This window comes from Rhipicephalus sanguineus, chromosome 7 (genome assembly GCF_013339695.2).
Source record: "Rhipicephalus sanguineus isolate Rsan-2018 chromosome 7, BIME_Rsan_1.4, whole genome shotgun sequence".
In the NCBI taxonomy this organism is placed as follows: Eukaryota; Metazoa; Arthropoda; class Arachnida; order Ixodida; family Ixodidae; genus Rhipicephalus; species Rhipicephalus sanguineus.
Window position 1 is genome coordinate 110,534,793 of NC_051182.1, and position 18,600 is coordinate 110,553,392.

The 18,600-nt window shown below is 48.4% G+C and overlaps 2 protein-coding genes across 2 annotated transcripts in view; one reads left to right on the top strand and one right to left on the bottom strand.

The window, feature by feature from the left end:
- Positions 1-4,979: 4,979 nt before the first annotated feature.
- LOC119399748 (sorting nexin-24) lies at positions 4,980-6,431 on the top strand. The gene has a single exon (XM_037666578.2). The coding sequence runs from the start codon at positions 5,128-5,130 to the stop codon at positions 5,632-5,634; it is 507 nt and encodes a 168-aa protein (XP_037522506.1). The 5' UTR covers positions 4,980-5,127; the 3' UTR covers positions 5,635-6,431.
- Positions 6,432-7,706: 1,275 nt separating this feature from the next.
- LOC119399749 (ankyrin repeat and fibronectin type-III domain-containing protein 1-like) overlaps positions 7,707-18,600 on the bottom strand; it is a 174,466-nt gene continuing 163,572 nt past the window's right edge. The window contains 13 exon segments of the mRNA XM_049417836.1: positions 7,707-12,070; positions 12,072-12,101; positions 12,103-12,471; positions 12,798-13,053; positions 13,811-14,047; positions 14,631-14,797; positions 15,382-15,606; positions 15,763-15,876; positions 16,453-16,656; positions 17,169-17,368; positions 17,696-17,884; positions 18,224-18,346; positions 18,482-18,560. Of these exon segments, the coding sequence (XP_049273793.1) occupies positions 11,591-12,070; positions 12,072-12,101; positions 12,103-12,471; positions 12,798-13,053; positions 13,811-14,047; positions 14,631-14,797; positions 15,382-15,606; positions 15,763-15,876; positions 16,453-16,656; positions 17,169-17,368; positions 17,696-17,884; positions 18,224-18,346; positions 18,482-18,560 (2,673 nt within the window). The 3' untranslated portion in view covers positions 7,707-11,590.

An 18,600-nucleotide genomic window follows, 5' to 3' on the forward strand; every position in this document is an offset into this window, starting at 1 on the left:
TCCCCTGATACGTTGGCTTCCCGGCATTAGATGGCCAAAACCAGTCGAAAAAGTTGAGGCCCTTATCACCCACGATAAGGCTCAACTTTTGTCTGACGTCACACCTTGCAGCGATGGGCCTTCTATGCACTCCTTCCAAGTTAAAGTTCCCCTGAGGCGTTGGCTTCCCGTCATTAGATGGCCAAAACCAGTCGAAAAAGTTGAGGCCCTTATCACCCACGATAAGGCTCAACTTTTGTCTGACGTCACACCTTGCAGCGATGGGCCTACTATGCACTCCTTACGAGTTAAGGTTCCCTTGATGCGTTGGCTTCCCCGCATTAGATGGCCAAAACCAGTCGAAAAAGTTGAGGCCCTTATCACCCACGATAAGGCTCAACTTTTGTCTGACGTCACACCTTGCAGCGATGGGCCTTCTATGCACTCCTTCCAAGTTAAAGTTCCCCTGAAGCGTTGGCTTCCCGGCATTAGATGGCCAAAACCAGTCAAAAAAGTTGAGGCCCTTATCACCCACGATAAGGCTCAACTTTTGTCTGACGTCACACCTTGCAGCGATGGGCCTACTCTGCACTCGTTCGGAGTTAAAGTTGCCCTGATGCGTTGGCTTCCCGGCATTAGATGACCAAAACCAGTCGAAAAAGTTGAGGCCCTTATCACCCACGATAAGGCTCAACTTTTGTCTGACGTCACACCTTGCAGCGATGGGCCTTCTACGCACTCCTTCCAAGTTAAAGTTCCCCTGAGGCGTTGGCTTCCCGTCATTAGATGGCCAAAACCAGTCGAAAAAGTTGAGGCCCTTATCACCCACGATAAGGCTCAACTGTTGTGTGACGTCACACCTTGCAGGATTCCCCTGATGCGTTCACTTCCCCGTAATAGTTGCCCTAAAGGAGTTGAATGAGTTGAGGCCCTTCCAGGGCCGGAACAAGCGGGGGGGGGGGGGGTTCCGCCCCCCCCCCCCGAAAAACATCCCTGGGTACGGCCCTGGGCCCTTATAACTAACGAAGAAAAAAAAAAGTTCAACGCTGCACTGGGATTCGAACCTACCCCCTACCACTCCGAAGACGGGCGCCTTAACCATTGGGCTAAACACGCACAGTTTCTTCCCCCATATGCATCTGAACCACATGAATGCGTCCTACCAACAAAGTAAAAAAAAATTCATGTCAGCAACGGGATTTGAACCTCGTCCCTCACGCTCCGAAGGCGAGCGTCTTGACCATTGGGCTACCTTTTTGTTCGAATGCAGACCCCGAATCAATTTCATTCAAATGCGTAGAAACTTTCAGAGATCGAAAAATGAGATATTTCTAAAGGTTATTATAGGCTTACCTTTTTCTTCGAAAATGGACCGACATTTAGTTTCATTGTAAATCGAGGAGACTTTCAGAAATCGAAAAATAAGATGTTTCTAAAGGCTAAAGGCTTACGTTTCTGCTCAGAAATGCACCGCAACTCTACGTCACGGAATTTAGGTAAAACGTGGAAAAACCGAAAACGACCTAATTTACAAAGGTTTTCCTTTCTGGTCAGAAATGCTCCCCAACTCGATTTTACTCAATTCGATGAAGGATTGAAAAAACATTCAGGAGCCCTTCCCGAATTGAAAAATTGGGGCAAGTGAAGCTGGACGTAGGCGTGCCTGACATACTGTTTTATTTTTCTCTCTTTCTTTCTTTCCTTCTTTCTTTCCTTCTCTGTTTTCGGGAGCAATCGGCGTGGCGTCTTCTATGTTCTTTCCAGCGTTCGTCAGCCTGTACAATGGCCAAACGAAAGTACCATCACGCAATCATGTAAAAGCAGGTTAGGAAATCAAGTTTCTCGAAGCTGGAGTTTTCTTGAAATATGCAATTCTATATATCGACCTTACGCGCAAACTATTCCCGGTGTATGCCACAGAAATTGGGCAAGCCCCGCTTCTGAGTACAGCAAGAGCGAGGGAAAGCGAAGATAGTGGAGGTAGAGGTTGGAGCTAAGGAGAGTGGGGAGAGTGGCGGGAAGGAGGTTGGAGCCTGGGGTGGGAGAGAGTAAAACTTAGTAAAACGAGGAGTGCTGAGGCAAGGAGCCGGGAAGGATAAGGGGGAGCGCGTTAACCAAAACTCTGCTCGGCGAAGTGCAGATGAGGAAGAAAACGAGGAGGAGAAGAGAAGTGGGAGGAGGAGGAGAAATATGTAGAACGAAATAAAATTTCTTGGCAAGGCGGGATTCGGAAACCGGGTATCCACGGTTCGAAGGGGATTGTCGTAACCGCTCAGCTATCCAGGCACGCTAGCAGAAGCATTTATGGGGACATATGATTGCGTTTCTATGGGCGAGAGAACAAGAAAAAAACAGAGAGAGAAAGAAAGAGGGAGACAGAAATGCATGCAAGGTAGACAGAGAGAAAGAAGTAGAGAGAAAGAGAGAGAGAAATGATAGAGAGAGAGAGAGAGAGAGCCTCAACTTGACTTTCCTAGGCTTAACCATCCCTCTCTATGTTCATGTGACTGTATGTAGGCTTAACTCTCTTCTCTTGGCTAGGCTTGGCTAGCATACTAAGGAAGGCCGCCCAGGTCCCCTGCTCCTTCAGGCTTGGCACCACCAGTGCGAAGCTCCCCTAACACTTTTTCGGCTAAGTAGGGTACCTGATATTTCTACTGAATCGAAAGATTTTTCGTAGTTTATGGGAGCTACAGAAGGAGGTTTGCTGTACTGAGCAGATCTTCAATTGTCTAAATCAGGGGTCTGAAACTTACCTTTCGTCCCGCACGGGTCGGAACAGTGCAGAGGGTTTGAGCAGGGGGGAGGGGGGTGCAAAATGTATGATGACGTTGCAGGTTCAAAGAAGGCCTTTCCTTATCTCCAAATATGCGTCGTTTCTGAATAAGATTTGGCGCGTCATGATTCCAGAAGCATGTCGACACCGATCTCCATAAGGTGCAGTTTTTACTCCACAGTTATGTTTCAGTACATTAATGCGACCAGATGGGGTGCATCACGAAAAAAGAAAAATGCTTGAGACCAGTCACGTCTTTGTAGCTCACCTACGCAAAGCGTTAATAATCGCAAAAAGTGAGGAAATAATGCGGTCACCATTTAGCAGTCACAAATCTTGATTCCTGGTGAAGCCGGCTTGTAATTGCTCTCTAGTTTGGTTTAAGTCGGGTGTTTCTCTTATCCTGTTTGAAAGTGCTTCCACAAATATTTCGCGCAATACTGAAATTATGCCGATGCATCTGAAATTCTTTAACATCTCCTCACTTGTGCATTGATATAACGTATGTTCGCAGTAGTAAACTTGAAGTTTTGAGATTTGTATGTAGAGTTTCTTATGTTTATGAGATATAAAATTCCCCCATCTTTGATTAAACCGACTGTTATGCCGTCTTCTCCGGCTGCTTTTCTTCGGGTCATGCATCGTATGAGCTTCCCACCCTCACCCTGCAACAGCACATGGAACTTCAGCGCCTTATTCTACTTTGATTTCAGGCGAGGATGGATCACTTATCTGCGAACTGTACAGTGCCGAATAGAAGTTTTCTTCTACCTTTACTGCGCCATTGATGTTGCTAATATGTTTGCCATGGTTATCATTTGACGTACCCACACCCCGTCTTCCAATTTCATCAAAAATGTGACGAAACGCCCGATTTCATTACAATACTATGACTAATTCCGACATCTAAATGTACGAGATCTCCCAAGGCCATCCATTTCTTACAGAAATTCAACTGCACCCAATTTCATTAAGATGTGAGGAATCAATCAGAAATCGACATATAGGAGACAACTTAGGTCATTGGGAGAGGCCCCCGCTAGTCAGTGAACAAAGGAGAAAAAGACATTATTCTGCGTCAGTAGCGTCACCTACTGGTACGACCAGCTGCCGCACGAGCCGTACGGCGAAAACAAACGAACAGCCGTTGGAACTTGGGCACATAGAGTTTCCTAAAATTAACTAGAGGGGACTCTGGCGCTGCGATCGTTCAGCTACCATGGGAATGATGGGTAGTACACAAATTTGCCTAGTCTTCGTGCTTGCGGCTTCAAACGTACTTCTGGCTTTGTTTATTGCCGTGTTTTGGCGTTCGTTTCGTACAAAAGAGTAGACCGTTGTGAACTTCGTGACCATGTTTGATTTGGTTAGCCTAAAAAAGTTAAAGTGGTGAAGTGAAACTGCTGACTTTTGCTGAATTTAGTTTTGCGACAAAGCGGATGCAGCCGACGCGGAGCCAAACGGTGCCGAAAGAACGAAGTTTAGACAAATTTGTGTACTACCTGTACTACCCATCACTCCCATGCTGGCTGAAGCGTCATGCGTTGCAGCTCCCATAGACACTAGCGCCAGAGTTCCCTCTAGTAAATATTGTAGGAAACTCTATGCTTGGGCAGATATGCAGCCGGTAGGCCGGTCCGGCAACTGCGCCCTCTTCTCACAATAATCGTTAGTCAATATGCAATGTTATACTCTTCTTCGCGAGATGGCGCCACCCATCCGTGCGTTGCGTTTGCTTTCACCCGCGCGTGCGGTAAGATTGGGAAGGCCTCCGCGGAAGTTGTTGAGTCACTGAGGCACAATCATTTTAGTTCGCTGTAGTTGAAACAGTGTCTTGCATTCTTCCTTGATTATAGCGCAGTTAGGCCAGAACTTCATTTATCTCGTTTGTTCAGGTCCGTGAATGCTGAACACTGATCAATACGCTGAAGCGAATTTCGAACGACATGTTGTTTCAGGAAAGTACAGCTGCCTAAGGAAACCTTTCAACCATCAACTAATAGATAAACTTTGCAATGAACGACGCCGACAATGCTATAAAAGCTATAGAACAGTTCTTCAAATGCGGTAGAATGCTTTCGGTCGTATTCACTGTCGAAAGTGAAACCAAAACAAGCCGCATTTCTGCCACCTGTTAACAGAATATCGAAGTGCTGCGGCGTTTAGTATTGCCTTCGAGACTGCCATTCAGTTTCGTTGCTTTTGCGGTTTTCATTCTCTCAAAACGGCAAATATGGCGCAGCCCAGGTGCTTTCTGGGCGGCTGTCTGACGTGATGTAAACACGTCCGTGTTGTGCTTTCGTAATCGCTGTTCGCCGTTGGTTAAGATGTCGTGGTGACCATCGGGCCTCGAAGGAACCTCGCAGTTCACAATGATACGCGTGTTCGTGCCCACGTACCGACAAGTGGACGCCCCGAATGGGCGTCAGCACGTCGTGTACTGCGTCGAGGTGACCGTGTCGGGCGTGTGTCATCGGATGGAGCGCAGGTACAGCACATTCCACGCGCTCCACAAGAAGGTCAAACGCATGCTCGGAAGCCAGGCACCGTCGGGATTTCCCCCGAAGCGACTCCGCGGTCTCAACCCCAAGTTATTGGAACAACGACGCGCCGCGCTCGAACGTTACCTCCAGGATTTGGTTCGCATTTCGGCTCTTTCGTCACAGCTGTTGTCCTTCCTCGAAGTGCCTACGCCACTGTCGCCCGCGGCGAGCAACGGCTCCGTCGACAGCGACGACCAGGAGTTCAAGCCGCTGCACCAGCCTGTCCTGGGTTTTCCCAAGGACCCGTATTTGGACACCTCCAGCAGCGACTCGCTTCCCGACATTGTCATGCAGGGTGTCATGACTGGCCTGTTTGGCTACGACTACGACGATTAGCGACCGCGGCTTCATTACCGTATCGACTTCCTCCGATGCACACCACACCCATGGTCAGCGCACCCATTTGGTTATCACGGAGTTGTATTTTTGTTTTTCTGTTTTCGCTTTTGTTTTTTTTTTTTTGCCGACGGTGTAACGAAACGTGAGCACCGCTTGCGCGTTGCGAAGTGCCATCGTGTTTAGCGGGTTGCTTCATTAACCCGCCGACACTGTAGCCTCAGGAGCGAGTGCGTTCTGTCACACAAGCCGGTTAGTATGGTTAAGTTTGTTTTCACGTGTTCAGTTTCGCTGATGTCTGTAACTAGTACGCTCACATGATGTCACTCTTCCTCGTTGGCTGTCGGCCGGCCAGTGGTCACTATGCTGCACGCCATTCGTTCTCTAAACAGGCAGCACGCGACGACGACGAATTTTACAGTATTTGCGGAGTCACAGTTTTGTTATTGCGATAGCTCAGGTTTGAGGCGTACTTTTATTCCTTGATAGTTTCGACGCACATTTATGTTGCCTTTTTATTTGCCCTCTGCGCGTCCCTGTCGAGCTTTTACACCGATTTACAATGGCTGCAGGGCGCGTAGCATAGAAATATTTTTGCATATACCTCAGTTACCTGCTGCATTAGTTTTGGTGTTGTTTACAGATTGTTTTCTTGCTATGTTGTTATTGTAACATCGTTATTCAAGTTTAAAACTACAAGATGTTGTGTAACAATATGCAAGCATTTAACCAATGCAAGTCACAAGTGCTTATACATTTTCAAAGAAATTTGCATTAAAACCTGTACTGTCCAAGTATTTTCCGCCTCGTGAATGTTTCAGTGAGCATATGGTATTAGAAACCATACCTACTAAGAGAGATATTGCCTGCAGCCGCTCATACAATTGGCCTCTTCGTGTCAGAGTTCGTTGTGGGTAAACCATAGTTGGAAAATTTTCTTAATCTAGCTACTGTTAATTTATCACTGTCCTCATTCTTGGATGCCAGCAATATCTCCTGCGTTCGAGAACATCTTTTAATGAAGCTCAGTATGCCTTTGAAGATGTATCATCATGCAAGGCACAGTAATATATATGACTGATTTCCTCGAAATTCTGTTGCGTCAGAGTAGCCATTCCCAAATGACACAGGTTGGCATGTAAGCGATCTGTTGTATGTAATGTTGAAACCACGAGCCAAGTAATGCAGTTACTTGTAATTCTTTTGCAGTCGTGCTCGCAATCTGAATCAAATTGTCAACAAGTGACTCTACAGAGCTGCAGCACTTTGTTTGCTGCAGCTGATCCTGTGATGCTGCAGCCCACCGAGAGATGTTGCATAAATGGTGGTAATATGTATTATCTAGAGGCTTACCGTTTAATGTTGCAGGGTTGACGACGCTGCCTCCGTTTAGCCAACTCGACTGCACCACCTGCTTTTTACAGGAGGCCTCGGTGCACAGACTGTTTTCTTGTTTATCGACCCCGAAAATCCAAAGCAATACTCACACGCTCATTCCGTCCCTCTAGTGTCCTAAGCACGTGTTTGCATGTGTTTTTCTTGGCTGTTCAGGTATATGCCTACATCATAATTTCACTGAAGTCTTGGGCTAGGCGGTACGTACTGGTAAGAACACTGTGCAAAGATGTAGGACGAAGAATAGGGACAAACAACAGTGTTGTGTGCAAAGACACAGGACGAATAAAGACAAACAACAGTGCCGTTGTTTGTCTTTCTTTGTCCTGTGTCTTAAGGAGTTTGTTGCTACCTTGCAAGTACTACACCTCTCATAATAAAAAGCTGTTTGTTAGGAGCTGCACTTGACAACACATGCATCCTAGCAAATGAATATACATATCTCTATGTTCTTTTGCACACGTATGCACAATGTGTGTTTGTGTCCCCTTTTCGTCCTGTGTTGTAGGCACTATTCCAATGGAATTTAACACGATCAGTCTACAAGCCACATGCCCAGCCGTTATTGCACTATACTACAATATGGTGCAGTTGCAGTCCGTTTTCATATGGAGATATCGCAAAGTTTAAATAACTTAGGCACAGCAAAAAAGTAAGTGACACTCAAACAGTCACTGTTATGCAAAAGAACAAAACATTTATTTACATGTGTTTTCAACAGTATTGGAACATGTTTCATCAACACAAACAGATGCAACAAGAATGTAAACATTGCACAAGGACTAACATGTACCATGAGGATCACCATTCCCTGCAGCTGGTTGCAAAATTCAGTGCTTCCAATTTTCTAGGCATGAACACTTGCAATTTCATGCAGTGCCACCAATAGTTTTCTTTTTTCAGCTTTAGAACTTCTAAAAGCTGGCATCGCAATGCACCCACGAGGAATAAAGCCACTACGTGAAACTAGATGCTATGTATTTTCTTTTAGTGACAGCGATAAGCCAAACAAATGCTGCTGCTGCTTTTGTATATGAACTGGGTCTAGAAATGTACTGTTGCATTGAATAATCCTTAAAAAGGCAATATATGGTTCTGATTGATTAGCGTAATGAATGATTCAACTGATCATAAACTAGTACATGAGCAGGAGCATGCAGAAGTTCTTGTAAAGCACTCATGAGGGCTAGGCCTCAGAATTACCTCTAAAATTTCGAACTATAAGTGTTTCATCGATGTGAAATCCTGCTTCTGGTCTGTTGGCATCTGACTAATTGTTCAGCTGTCCTTCCTAAGATATCGTAGAATACATAGTGTCTTCCTCTCTACTACATTATAGCTGCATTCAGCGCACCTACACTGCATCATAGGTTACATTTTTCTCTTTTCAGTTTTACCAAGCTTTGATGGAAGCATGCATCACTGTACACAATCTCTTTAGAAAATTGACATAACATTCTAGACCCATTTCATGTGCATTAAATGTGTTTCATCAAAACCAGCTGCAATTAAGCTGCTTCCAAGAGCTCTTCTGTAGTGTTATGTTTATCGTACATCTGCGCACAATTTATTCTTTCTTTCTGAAATCTTAGTACCTGCGAGGGAAGAACACAAGGCCAGAAACATACAACAGTGTATCACTTCTAAACACCAAACATTGGAAAGTGCACATAGCAAGGTGCTTCACTTCAGGATTCTATGAAGGAGTTCAATGTACAACATTGGGCAAAAAACACAAGTACCGCAGCCTAGGAAACAGACGTCATATCACAAGACACACTTTGACTATGGCTGCCACACTTGCGTTCATCCACATGCTCTTTATTGTCCAGCTGCTGTCATCCTGGACCAATTATGCTCAAGTGTGGCTTGCAACAACCTGTAGAGATACTAGAGAGAGAGAACAGAATATTGTGGCATTCATAGTAGGCAACGTCTCTTTTACTCTTCTTTTATCCTAGCATATCTGGATTGGTAACAAAACAGAACTATTTCAAGCAGAGGATCTCAACCTTTACTTTTTTCTGCTTCTAATTTTGCATCAACTTTCTGGTCCCAGAGATGCACTCTCACACCTCTCATTGTATTGGCTGTGATATTAAAATGCTAAAAGTCGGATACGATTGGAATGCACACTTGCCCGAGATGCCTGCCCGCATTTTTAATAGTGAGCCGAATCATGCTCCAAAATGTGCATTGAAGACTCATGAAAACTGCATTCCTATACATAAACGGCAGTTCTGAGCAATTTCCTTTCACATTTAATGTAATTGTGATGCTTCGTCTGCTGCCCGCATACTAAAATTTCTGCACATTTTTTTCCAACCAGGCGTTTCATTATTTTCAAATGCAATATAATTTTTTATCAATGGATATTTCAAGACCCTCCAGAAGCCATTCAAATTGGTGATGATATTGCAAAAGACTGCGAATTCACAGTCTCATTACATTGCAGTGCCCATCTTAGTTACTTCTCATCAGACTGTCTCCCTTTGTTTCATTAGATTCTACTCTAGTTGCCCTGCACCAACTGCAATACGGAGTGCATTGCTGAAGATTTGTTTTGCACACTTTAACTCATCATTTTGCATGGCTCAACAACTTCATATTATAACCAGGATGACAAATCTGGTGCCGCCTTAGTGTAATCTGACCAATATAACTTAACATCTCTCTTTAGTATCCCTCCTTGGAGTTCTCACCGCTAATATCACACATACCTATAGCTGCACAAGTGAAAGCAGGTACGGACATATACTGATGTTTGCTGCAGCTGCTGCTCCTCCCACCATCAAATGCCATGTAAATTTTACTATGGTAATAGCATTGTTTTGTTGTAGATTTTTTAATCACATCACTTTGGTCTGGTGCAAAGATGTTGGGTTGCAATTTACTTGGAAGTTCTCTCTCTCTCGTTCGCCTTGATGGCTCCTGTATGTCGAGACTCTCTTAGCATAAGAATAATATACCTGTTTATAGTGTCAGTTCAGACAAATTCATGCACTAGATGCACTGAGCTAAGTTAAACACATTAATTGCCATGCGCAATGTTTTTGCTATGGCTGATTTTCACACATAATGTATAATAAACTAAATTAAGCCAATATCAAATTGCCTGTATTTAAAGCAAAACAGGAAATTTACTGTAACTTTCAGGGTGAAAACGTGCCTGGTAATGTGTGTTCTGGCAAGAAGTGAAGCCATTGCAACTTCATTTAGGCCAGAAGAAAAAGTTGCAGCCCCTTATAGTATGGCAGTGCTGCTTCGCAGTTACTTCACAGCCACTATGAAGTAGTAAGAGCTACAACAAAGGGCTACAGACAATACAGTTATTATACTGAGCCAAATCTATAATGTTATCTCTCACAATTTCATTCAAATTTGTTATTTGGCAAAGGAAATCCATACAAAATTTGTACTGCCATGCAATAAAGTCAAAATACTTTCAGGCAATGGTACTGCAACACTTTGAATTGGCCTATGATGTTCTTGAAGCCATGCACAATTTAAGGCTAAGGCACCTCTACAGTGTTCTTAGCTAGTGTTACATGTTTACTCTGCGAGATAAATGTTCATGTTTCATTTGCTATGCACCATATGTTGCAATTCGCTTTATTCCCTGCTGACTACTGTCCAGGTTCGCCATTACTGTCTAGAGCTACTGACCGATGCAAGATAGAAGTAAAAAGAAAACGCTACAGGTCCAGAACGCAGATCACACTGCTTGCCTAGCCATGAAATCTGCCCTGTCAAGTGTGTTACAATATTTAAACCTCAGTTTGTGACCTTATGAAATAATTCTGAGGCAACACTTTCCAGAGCAGTCAACAGATGTCTATCACACGAGCTCAATCGCTACAGCCTTTCTGTAGTGGCAGCCTGCCCCACACCAGAAAGGGAAACAACAATGACACCTACAACACACACAGAATGACAACAATCAAAATAAATTAGAGGAAAACAAGATGGCGCCCAGCACCACTGAGGATCCGTACATACTTTGAAATAAATTAGGAGCAACAACTCAAAACCACATTTCCCACTGTATCCACCAATGTGCCACTGAACTTGCTATCGTTCATCGGTGTGTTCAGAGGCGTGCTGGCTTTCATCAACTTGCTACTACCCCGTAAAGCCGCAATATGAGGAGCTGCCTTCGATAACTTCACAACTCAATGAAGAAGTGCTTGGCTTGAACTTAAGCCTACTGAAATGCATGTGCCTTCCGACAGAAAGCAGCACTGTCAATCTCTTCCGTCCAGACAGACACTGGCGACAATCCTTTGCCACGGCACCATCACACTTTGCAGTCATCACTGTTATCGCCACAACCTTGTCTGACGAACGTCTTCGCAGTTTGAGTACATGCGGTGCTACAACGCGGCCTCAGGGCTGTCTGAGGCAAACATCAGCTGCCAGCAGTCAATGTCCCATCTCTGTGAAGGTCGCCTAGCGGAAACCCCGTCCCTGTTTCTGGACAGTCAAGAGGTCACGGCCACACGCGCGTATAAGTTCATTTGCTCCCCCACTGTCACTGCAAAGTCTATCCACGCTGGCGGCACTACGTTTCTTCCGAGTTCCGTAACCTCACAAACAACCTGCCCTTCGTCCAGGGGTTCTGCAGCCGGAGGGGTTGGAAATCCGCGCTCAGGCAGCGCTCGCGCGAGCCCACGACCGCGACGAGGCAGAAGTCTGCGAGCCTCTCGTCGCCGTACAGCGGACCAGTCCTCCCCTTGGCAACTACCGCGGTGTTGAGCTGCCTCACAACGAGCTCCACCACTTCCCGGGCCGTCGTCTCGGGCGTGACGTGAAGCTTGATGCTCGTGCCAGGCGGGAGACCCGAGTCGTACGCGGCGTACACCCTCAGGACGCTGGGTGCCAGCGCCGCCGAGGACGCCAGGGTGTCTTCCGCGCTCTCCTCGTCGTACTCGTCTTCGTCGTTGATGTCGAACGACACGTTGCCGGCGGGAGCGTCGCGACCTTCGGTCGAGGACGTCTCCTCAATGTCGTCCATGTCGTCCTGCGGCCTTTCCAGCGCCAAAGCGGGACGCGGACGCGCAGCGTCTGATTCTCCACGGACGCGCCGCCCGGCGAGCCCACGGCGTTGACACCGCCCACAGTGAGGAACAGCTTGGCGTCGATGAGGTCGTCAACGCGGGAGACTCGCCGCGCCTGGGCGGACACCGTCGCGGGAGGCACGATGGTCGGCTGCGTCTGACGGCGCCGCGTGGGGCTCGATGAGGTGGGAGAGGGTGCCGTTGAGCCTGGAGTCGTCCACACGGCGCTCATGGGAAGGCCCCCGTTGAGCGAGCGGTCGCGAGCGAACGAGAGGGCGTCCATGATCCAGCGCATGCCGCGCCACGTCTGTTCCAGCTGCGCCTGGAAGTCCTGCAGTTGCGTGAGCCGGCTCCGTGCTGCAGCCACTTCGGGCGCCGAGAAGGCCTGTCGATGTGAAAAAAATAGCAACAATGCATTAGGAAGCGCTCGTAATTTTACGAAGGCGTGTACTAACGATGCTCACACAACAAATTCAGACACGGCGCACTGAAGCAACACGGGGAGATTCGTGCTAACTGGCTTAAACTGTATATGTATGTATGCATATACATAACGTTTAAACCACTGCAATTTTAAGGCCATCAGCAATTTCTGGCTATTCCACCGCCCACCTGCGCCGCACAAGCAACGCAGTCACCCGAAAGAAGCATAATAACATGGCAACAGCGCAGCCAACCAATTACATGAGAACCCACATATATATCGCATACCTCTCTGTTGGCGTGCTGTGCGAGCACCGTGTCCGTCTCGAGCATGGCGGAAACACGTGCGTATCGGGCGATCAGGGGCGCCTGGTAGGTGCTCAGGTGCACCACCTCGAACACCTGCACCGGCAGGGCGAGGCAATCCGCTCGCGAGGTCAGTTCGTCCCGCTGGCCAGGCACGGAGCACACGCTCTCTACTGCCGGAAGCACCAGCAGGAAGCTGACGCCTTCCGCCAGCTCCACCACCTCGGCGTCGTACAGCCTGCGAGAAAGAAAACAACGCAAATTGAAACAACGCAAACAAGCAAATTGGATGCTACGCCTACGGGAGCGTAAGACATGCGCGCCATCTCCGTGTGTATCGGGAACTTTCTGTGTACAGGTTCATGCTGAAAATTGGCAATATTAATGAAGGGGAAGGTGGTGTACGTTATGGTAAATAAGCGCGTCACATGCCTGTCTTCCTCACTGATGGTCATCACAAGGACAATGCCTAACCAGGCCTAACGCAGCAAACGTTTCTGAGTCTCTGTCGCCTGGTGGTCAGGACATAGCGCCAAAGACTCTGGAAGCAGTTCAGTGGTGTGCAGACATCTAATTGGAGGAAGTTCGAAGTGATTGTGGCGTTAACGAGAACCGCAGTACCTCCGCAGGAAATCAAGTGATATCACGATGGTGTGAAAGCGCCGCGTTGTATCGGCGTCCTAAGGCCAATCAAGCGTATACAATTCTGTGAAAGGTGCGAGACGAAACGAGCGGATCAGTTTATGGAAGTGGAACCGGTATAACTTATACAATACAACATGCGGAAAGAAACGGAGAGAGAGGGAGAATAAATTAATGGCAGGGTAGTTAACCAGGACTAAGCCCGAATGGGTACCCTGCACTATAGCAGCACCTTGAAAAGGTTCCTGCTGTTGCTGATGGTTATGTTGCTGCTGTTTACGTACGCATCGTTGTTCTTAACACGCGGTGCCCGCTACAACGTGCATATAGCAAAGTCACAGTACACGTCCTACCTGTGCGCATCGTAGAGCTCGGGCGGCACCTCGAGCTGCGCGAAGAGGCTCCTGGCGGCCGCCGAGACGGCCCGCTGGAAGCGCAGCTGCGACTCGTCGGGCTGCGGCTTGCGCTCGGAAGACGACTCGCCGCCGGCGTCTGGCATCCCTGAGGAGGCGTCGTCAGGTCGCAGCTCACCGCTGGAAGGCGGCGACTGGCTCAGGTCGCCGAGGCTCTTGAGCCACTGCCACTCCTCGCTGCGAAGGACACGGTGTGCTCGATTAAGGACAAGTCTACAGCGCTTGGTGGCAGCGTTCCAGGCGATCTGTATTACCGCCTAAATCACTACGAAAAAGAGTATTACAGATAAAGGTAAACATTCGGATCTAAAAGAAGTCCGATCTTGGAACTCCCACCAACACAGGGAAGAGTATACAGGACGAGGTCCGAAGATCAGACCTTCTTGATTATGTTTACTTCCACGCGTATCGCTGTTCAGTCACCGGACAATGGTTAAATAATTGATTCATTCATTTATGGAGAATGAGGTGAACTAGGCGTGCGTCCGCTCATTTGATGCTTGATTAGCTCTTATTTCGTGTTCTGCAGAGAGCCTGCTACGTGACGCAGTAGAACAAGACAACGGACGAATTAAGAAGTTCCTAATTTAAAGTCGCGTGCCAATGTGAAAATCACGAAAACACTCGGGTAAGTCAAGGGGCAGTTTCTACAGCAGACACTGCCAGCTTTTTTGTTTTCTTTTTGCGGTAGGAAAATGCCCGCAAGCTCCTCTCGCGATAAAGAATGTTGCAATAGGCGCTATAGTTAGAGGGTGCATACCGTGAGACGTGCGGGTTGTCCCTGATACGGCAGTGCGGCAAGACGTTCGGATTTCGGTACGGCACCAGGACGCTGATGAGGTCCATGGAGCTCTTGAGCTTCAGGTATCCAAGGTAGAGGCCCCTTGGCAGGGGCTTGCTGCTCGTCTGGTTGTACGTTATCATCTCCTGCAACGCAGAGGCCGTGTCCATCGTGTCAGCAGTTTCGTAATTAATGCATAGCGGCTTGGATATTGATTCAACAGCTCGTAAAATACCGTAGAAATAGTTAATACTTGTGCTCCTATAAGTAGCCTAGAAATACAGAACCAGTCCTTCCGAAATCGGCAACTATAGTCGGATACAGCTTTGGAAGTATGCGTATGCGGCATTTCCTCCTCAAAGACGGATGCACACAAGCCTGCACCAATGGGCGCTCGCTCCAGACTGACGTAATGAGCCGGACGGCTGGTGACCACGCCTTCAGAGAACATTGCCGAGTGTACGAGCGGGAATATTTCTTTAGTCGCGGAGGCGATCGGCTGCTGCGCTTCGGTCGTATGGCCGGGGCCTCTCCGGTCTTCGTTAGCTGTATCTGACTATAGTGCCACCAGTGGCATAGCAATGGCTTGGGAGGGGCGGTGGGGTCAAACATCCCCCCCCCCTACCCTCCGATATTTTTACGTTTTGTATGTGTACATATACGCGTAACCATGCAAAACACAAGCACAAACATGCATAAAGAGCGGTACAGAAATGAGCGTTGAGCGCACCTGAATGGAGGAGACCAGTAGTTCGGCGGCTGACGGCAGCTCCCCGCCGTCGCTTACGCTGGGCATGCGTCGCTGTATCTTGGCCAGGGGTATCCATCGCACCGACAGGGCGCTGACCGTCTTCGGCTCGCTCACATACTTGACCACGCACACGACCGCCGTGCCCTCGTAGTCTCGCAGTGGCTTATAATAGACCTGGCCCAGGTCTTGCACGCCCAGCGAAGACTGCGCACAGAAGACGCGGAACCAATAGGGTGAGGCTTGGCTCTAAAGAGAAATGCTACGCAGGAATAGCGCGCAGTTGTTGACATGGCAATCAGTCCGCGGTAGTTACAACAGTCGAGCAAACGTTAAATAGGTGCTTGGCGGGGTCTCGCTCACCTGCATTTGTTCGACGGTCTGCAGCAGCTTGCTGCGAAAGTGCACGTTCGAGGAACTGTGACTCTTCTCCATGTCCAGCCGGAGCGTCTTCACGTCGTCCCATGTGCACGCAACCTGAACAGACATCGCATAGGAATTGTCATACGGCTGCATTATATGGCTCTGCGCAGTATGCGACAATATGTAATGACTTCCTACTATATTTATTGATATATACAAGCAGAAGTCGCGGCAGTAAGTGAGCAAGTGACCATCTCGGCCATTTACTTTGAAGGAGGTCCGGCATCCCGGACCAAATGCTACAGTCGTCGTTAGCAAGACCGCCTAGCACGAAATAAACCTCACAGAGATAGTGTCAAACGTATTATGCCATATAGATGCGCGACTTTTGAAGGGTCTCGACAGAGGGCGCTTGAAATGTCTATAGCACTGTGCTCTCTTAGGCGCAACCAACCCTCGTACAGTCCGCAAACTACCACTTATAGAACGAAAAGAAATTTCATTGTAAACATGAGCACTGAGTCCCCTGTGAAGTCATACACTGCCAGTCGTAGGAACCTCCATTTTCGTAAAGTTTTGTCGCACGTAATATTTACTACTATTTCCAACCAATATACTCCGAATTCACCAACGTGCAACAACTGTAACAAGTGTTGCAGTTTAATACAGGAATATCGCTGCTCATCTTACCTTCATGAGCCAGTGGAAGTCTGTCTGGAAGGAGGCCGGGTAGCAGTCGTCCACTTCCAAAATGGGCAGCGTCTCCTCGGTGGTGACCAGGATGCGGTCCTCGTTGTAGAATAGGCACGCCAGGTACACGCCCCGCTTCAGCGTGCGCTGGAACTTCGGCGCCGCCGCGAACAGCTGACGAATGCTCTTGCGCATCTGCCGCCTCTGCGATAACCCAACGACACCGAAGCGCTAAGTTGAAGCACGCGGCAGTTCATCGCAAACTCTTCACAAACCATTTCTGCTGTACGAAAGTTCTTACGCTGTTTCCCCTCTCCCCCCTCGCCCAGCCTTCCCAACGAAAGTGCAGATTAACTTTTTGCAAGAACTTCACAGCAGAGCTGCAAGAACTACACACCGACGAACACCTTCCTAGCACCCACCATGGGGGATCCCAGTGCCACCACCACCCCACTCCAAAATTTGTGATGTTCATGGCGCGCTAAGCCATTTGCGATCGCTTAGCGCGCCGTGAACACTGATGCTACACACTAATGAACAAGGCGCAAGAAATAAACTTATGCGGCCACGGCTAGGCTCTCTTTGAAAGGAGTATGCGAAACATGGCCGATTATTTTTTTTTTTTTCCTAAGCGCCATAACAACGGTATTAACGGGACTTCTACCGCCGGAAGTTGCGTATGTGCCCTACCGAACGTGAACTGTGAGCGTGCGTACCTGCTGCATAGGCGTGGTGTCGCATAGATCTCCGGAGCCTCCGAGAGCCGTGGCGGTGCCCATGGCCGCGGACGTATTCATCTTCTGCAGCTCAGAGCCTCCGTGCAACGGCCGAGACTCCATCACTTGAAGGAAGAGCGAATCGAGCCGGTCGATGCGGCCGGTCCACCGGGGTGAGCAGTCCTCCACGTCGCGCCAACCTGATAACAGGGGAGCGTGGTGGGGCTTCTGAATACGCGCCGACTTCAGGCGCTACCCGCGTTTATATGCTCTATTACCCTTAGTAATAAAAGCGCACAAAAAAGCCAGGACAGATGGAGAAAGAATGGCCTACGCAACCAACCACTAATTCTCTGTGTGTCCGTCCTGCTTTTGGTGCACTAGCGCAGTCAGGGAAAAAGGGGTCACCCCCCCCCCCGCCCTCCCTGGCTACGTCAGTGCACCAAAAGCCAAGTGCCAAGCGCCATGCCTGACTGAGTGCAGCCTTGGTCAGGCACGGCGCGCCTTTAGTTCAAAGAGGTCCTTACTCGACGGCCTGGCGCATGGTGGCCACGAGGTCTGGTACGCGCTGAAGCCCTTGGCGTTGCCGGCGGCCACGCGAACGAAGTAGGGCGTGCCTTTCTCCAGGTCCCGGATGACGTACTCGAGGAACTGGACGTCGGTCAGCTCCTTAGAGCCCACGCCTTGGGCGAAGTCCTCGCGTTCACACCACTCCACTGCGAACAACGACGGTCAAAGGTTATGAATGGCTGTGAGTCTCTCAGTCCTATACGACACGTATACTGTGAATCATTTGAGCACATGAGACAGCGAAATAGTGCACAAAAAGACGACGGACCAGGTGAAGAAACAACAGGACGAGCGCCAAACTTCAGCGAACAGTTATAGTTGAAGTTTAGCGCTCGTCCCCTTTCTTTCTTCGCCGGTTCCGTCGTCTTCTTGTTCGCTATTTCGCTGTCTCAAATCATCTAGTACTAACTATCCCAACTATCTGTCCTCTTAGTTCTTTCAGCATACGTGCGCACTTTGGGTAAGACAGCGGCGCGAGCGCTTACCTCTGTACTTTGTGACGAAGGCCCTGGCTTGCACTGCGGCCAGCGGTGGTTCGGAAAAGCGCACACGAAGCGACTGGGTGCCAACCACATCTAATGTCACCCGGCTGGGTGGGTCCGGGGGCCCTGCAGCGGTCCCAAAAACAGAAGTTTCGTTAGCGAGAGGAAAGCCGAGCAGGCAGTGTTATGCACGTTCGAACGTCCAACACACACCCGCTGGAAAGATAACACGGGACCGATATGAAAAGAACGTGAACTTACGGAGTTCGTCGAAACCAGCCTTCATTTCTGAGATGAGTTCCAGGCGCCTCTTCCATAGGCTTAGCTGGCGCTCCTTCTCCTACGGGACGAAGACAGAACGGAATGCATTACTGTTAATT

Bases quoted from the DNA above. Each gene is read 5' to 3' on its own strand.
- LOC119399748 (XM_037666578.2), top strand. From the start codon at position 5,128: ATGATACGCGTGTTCGTGCCCACGTACCGACAAGTGGACGCCCCGAAT.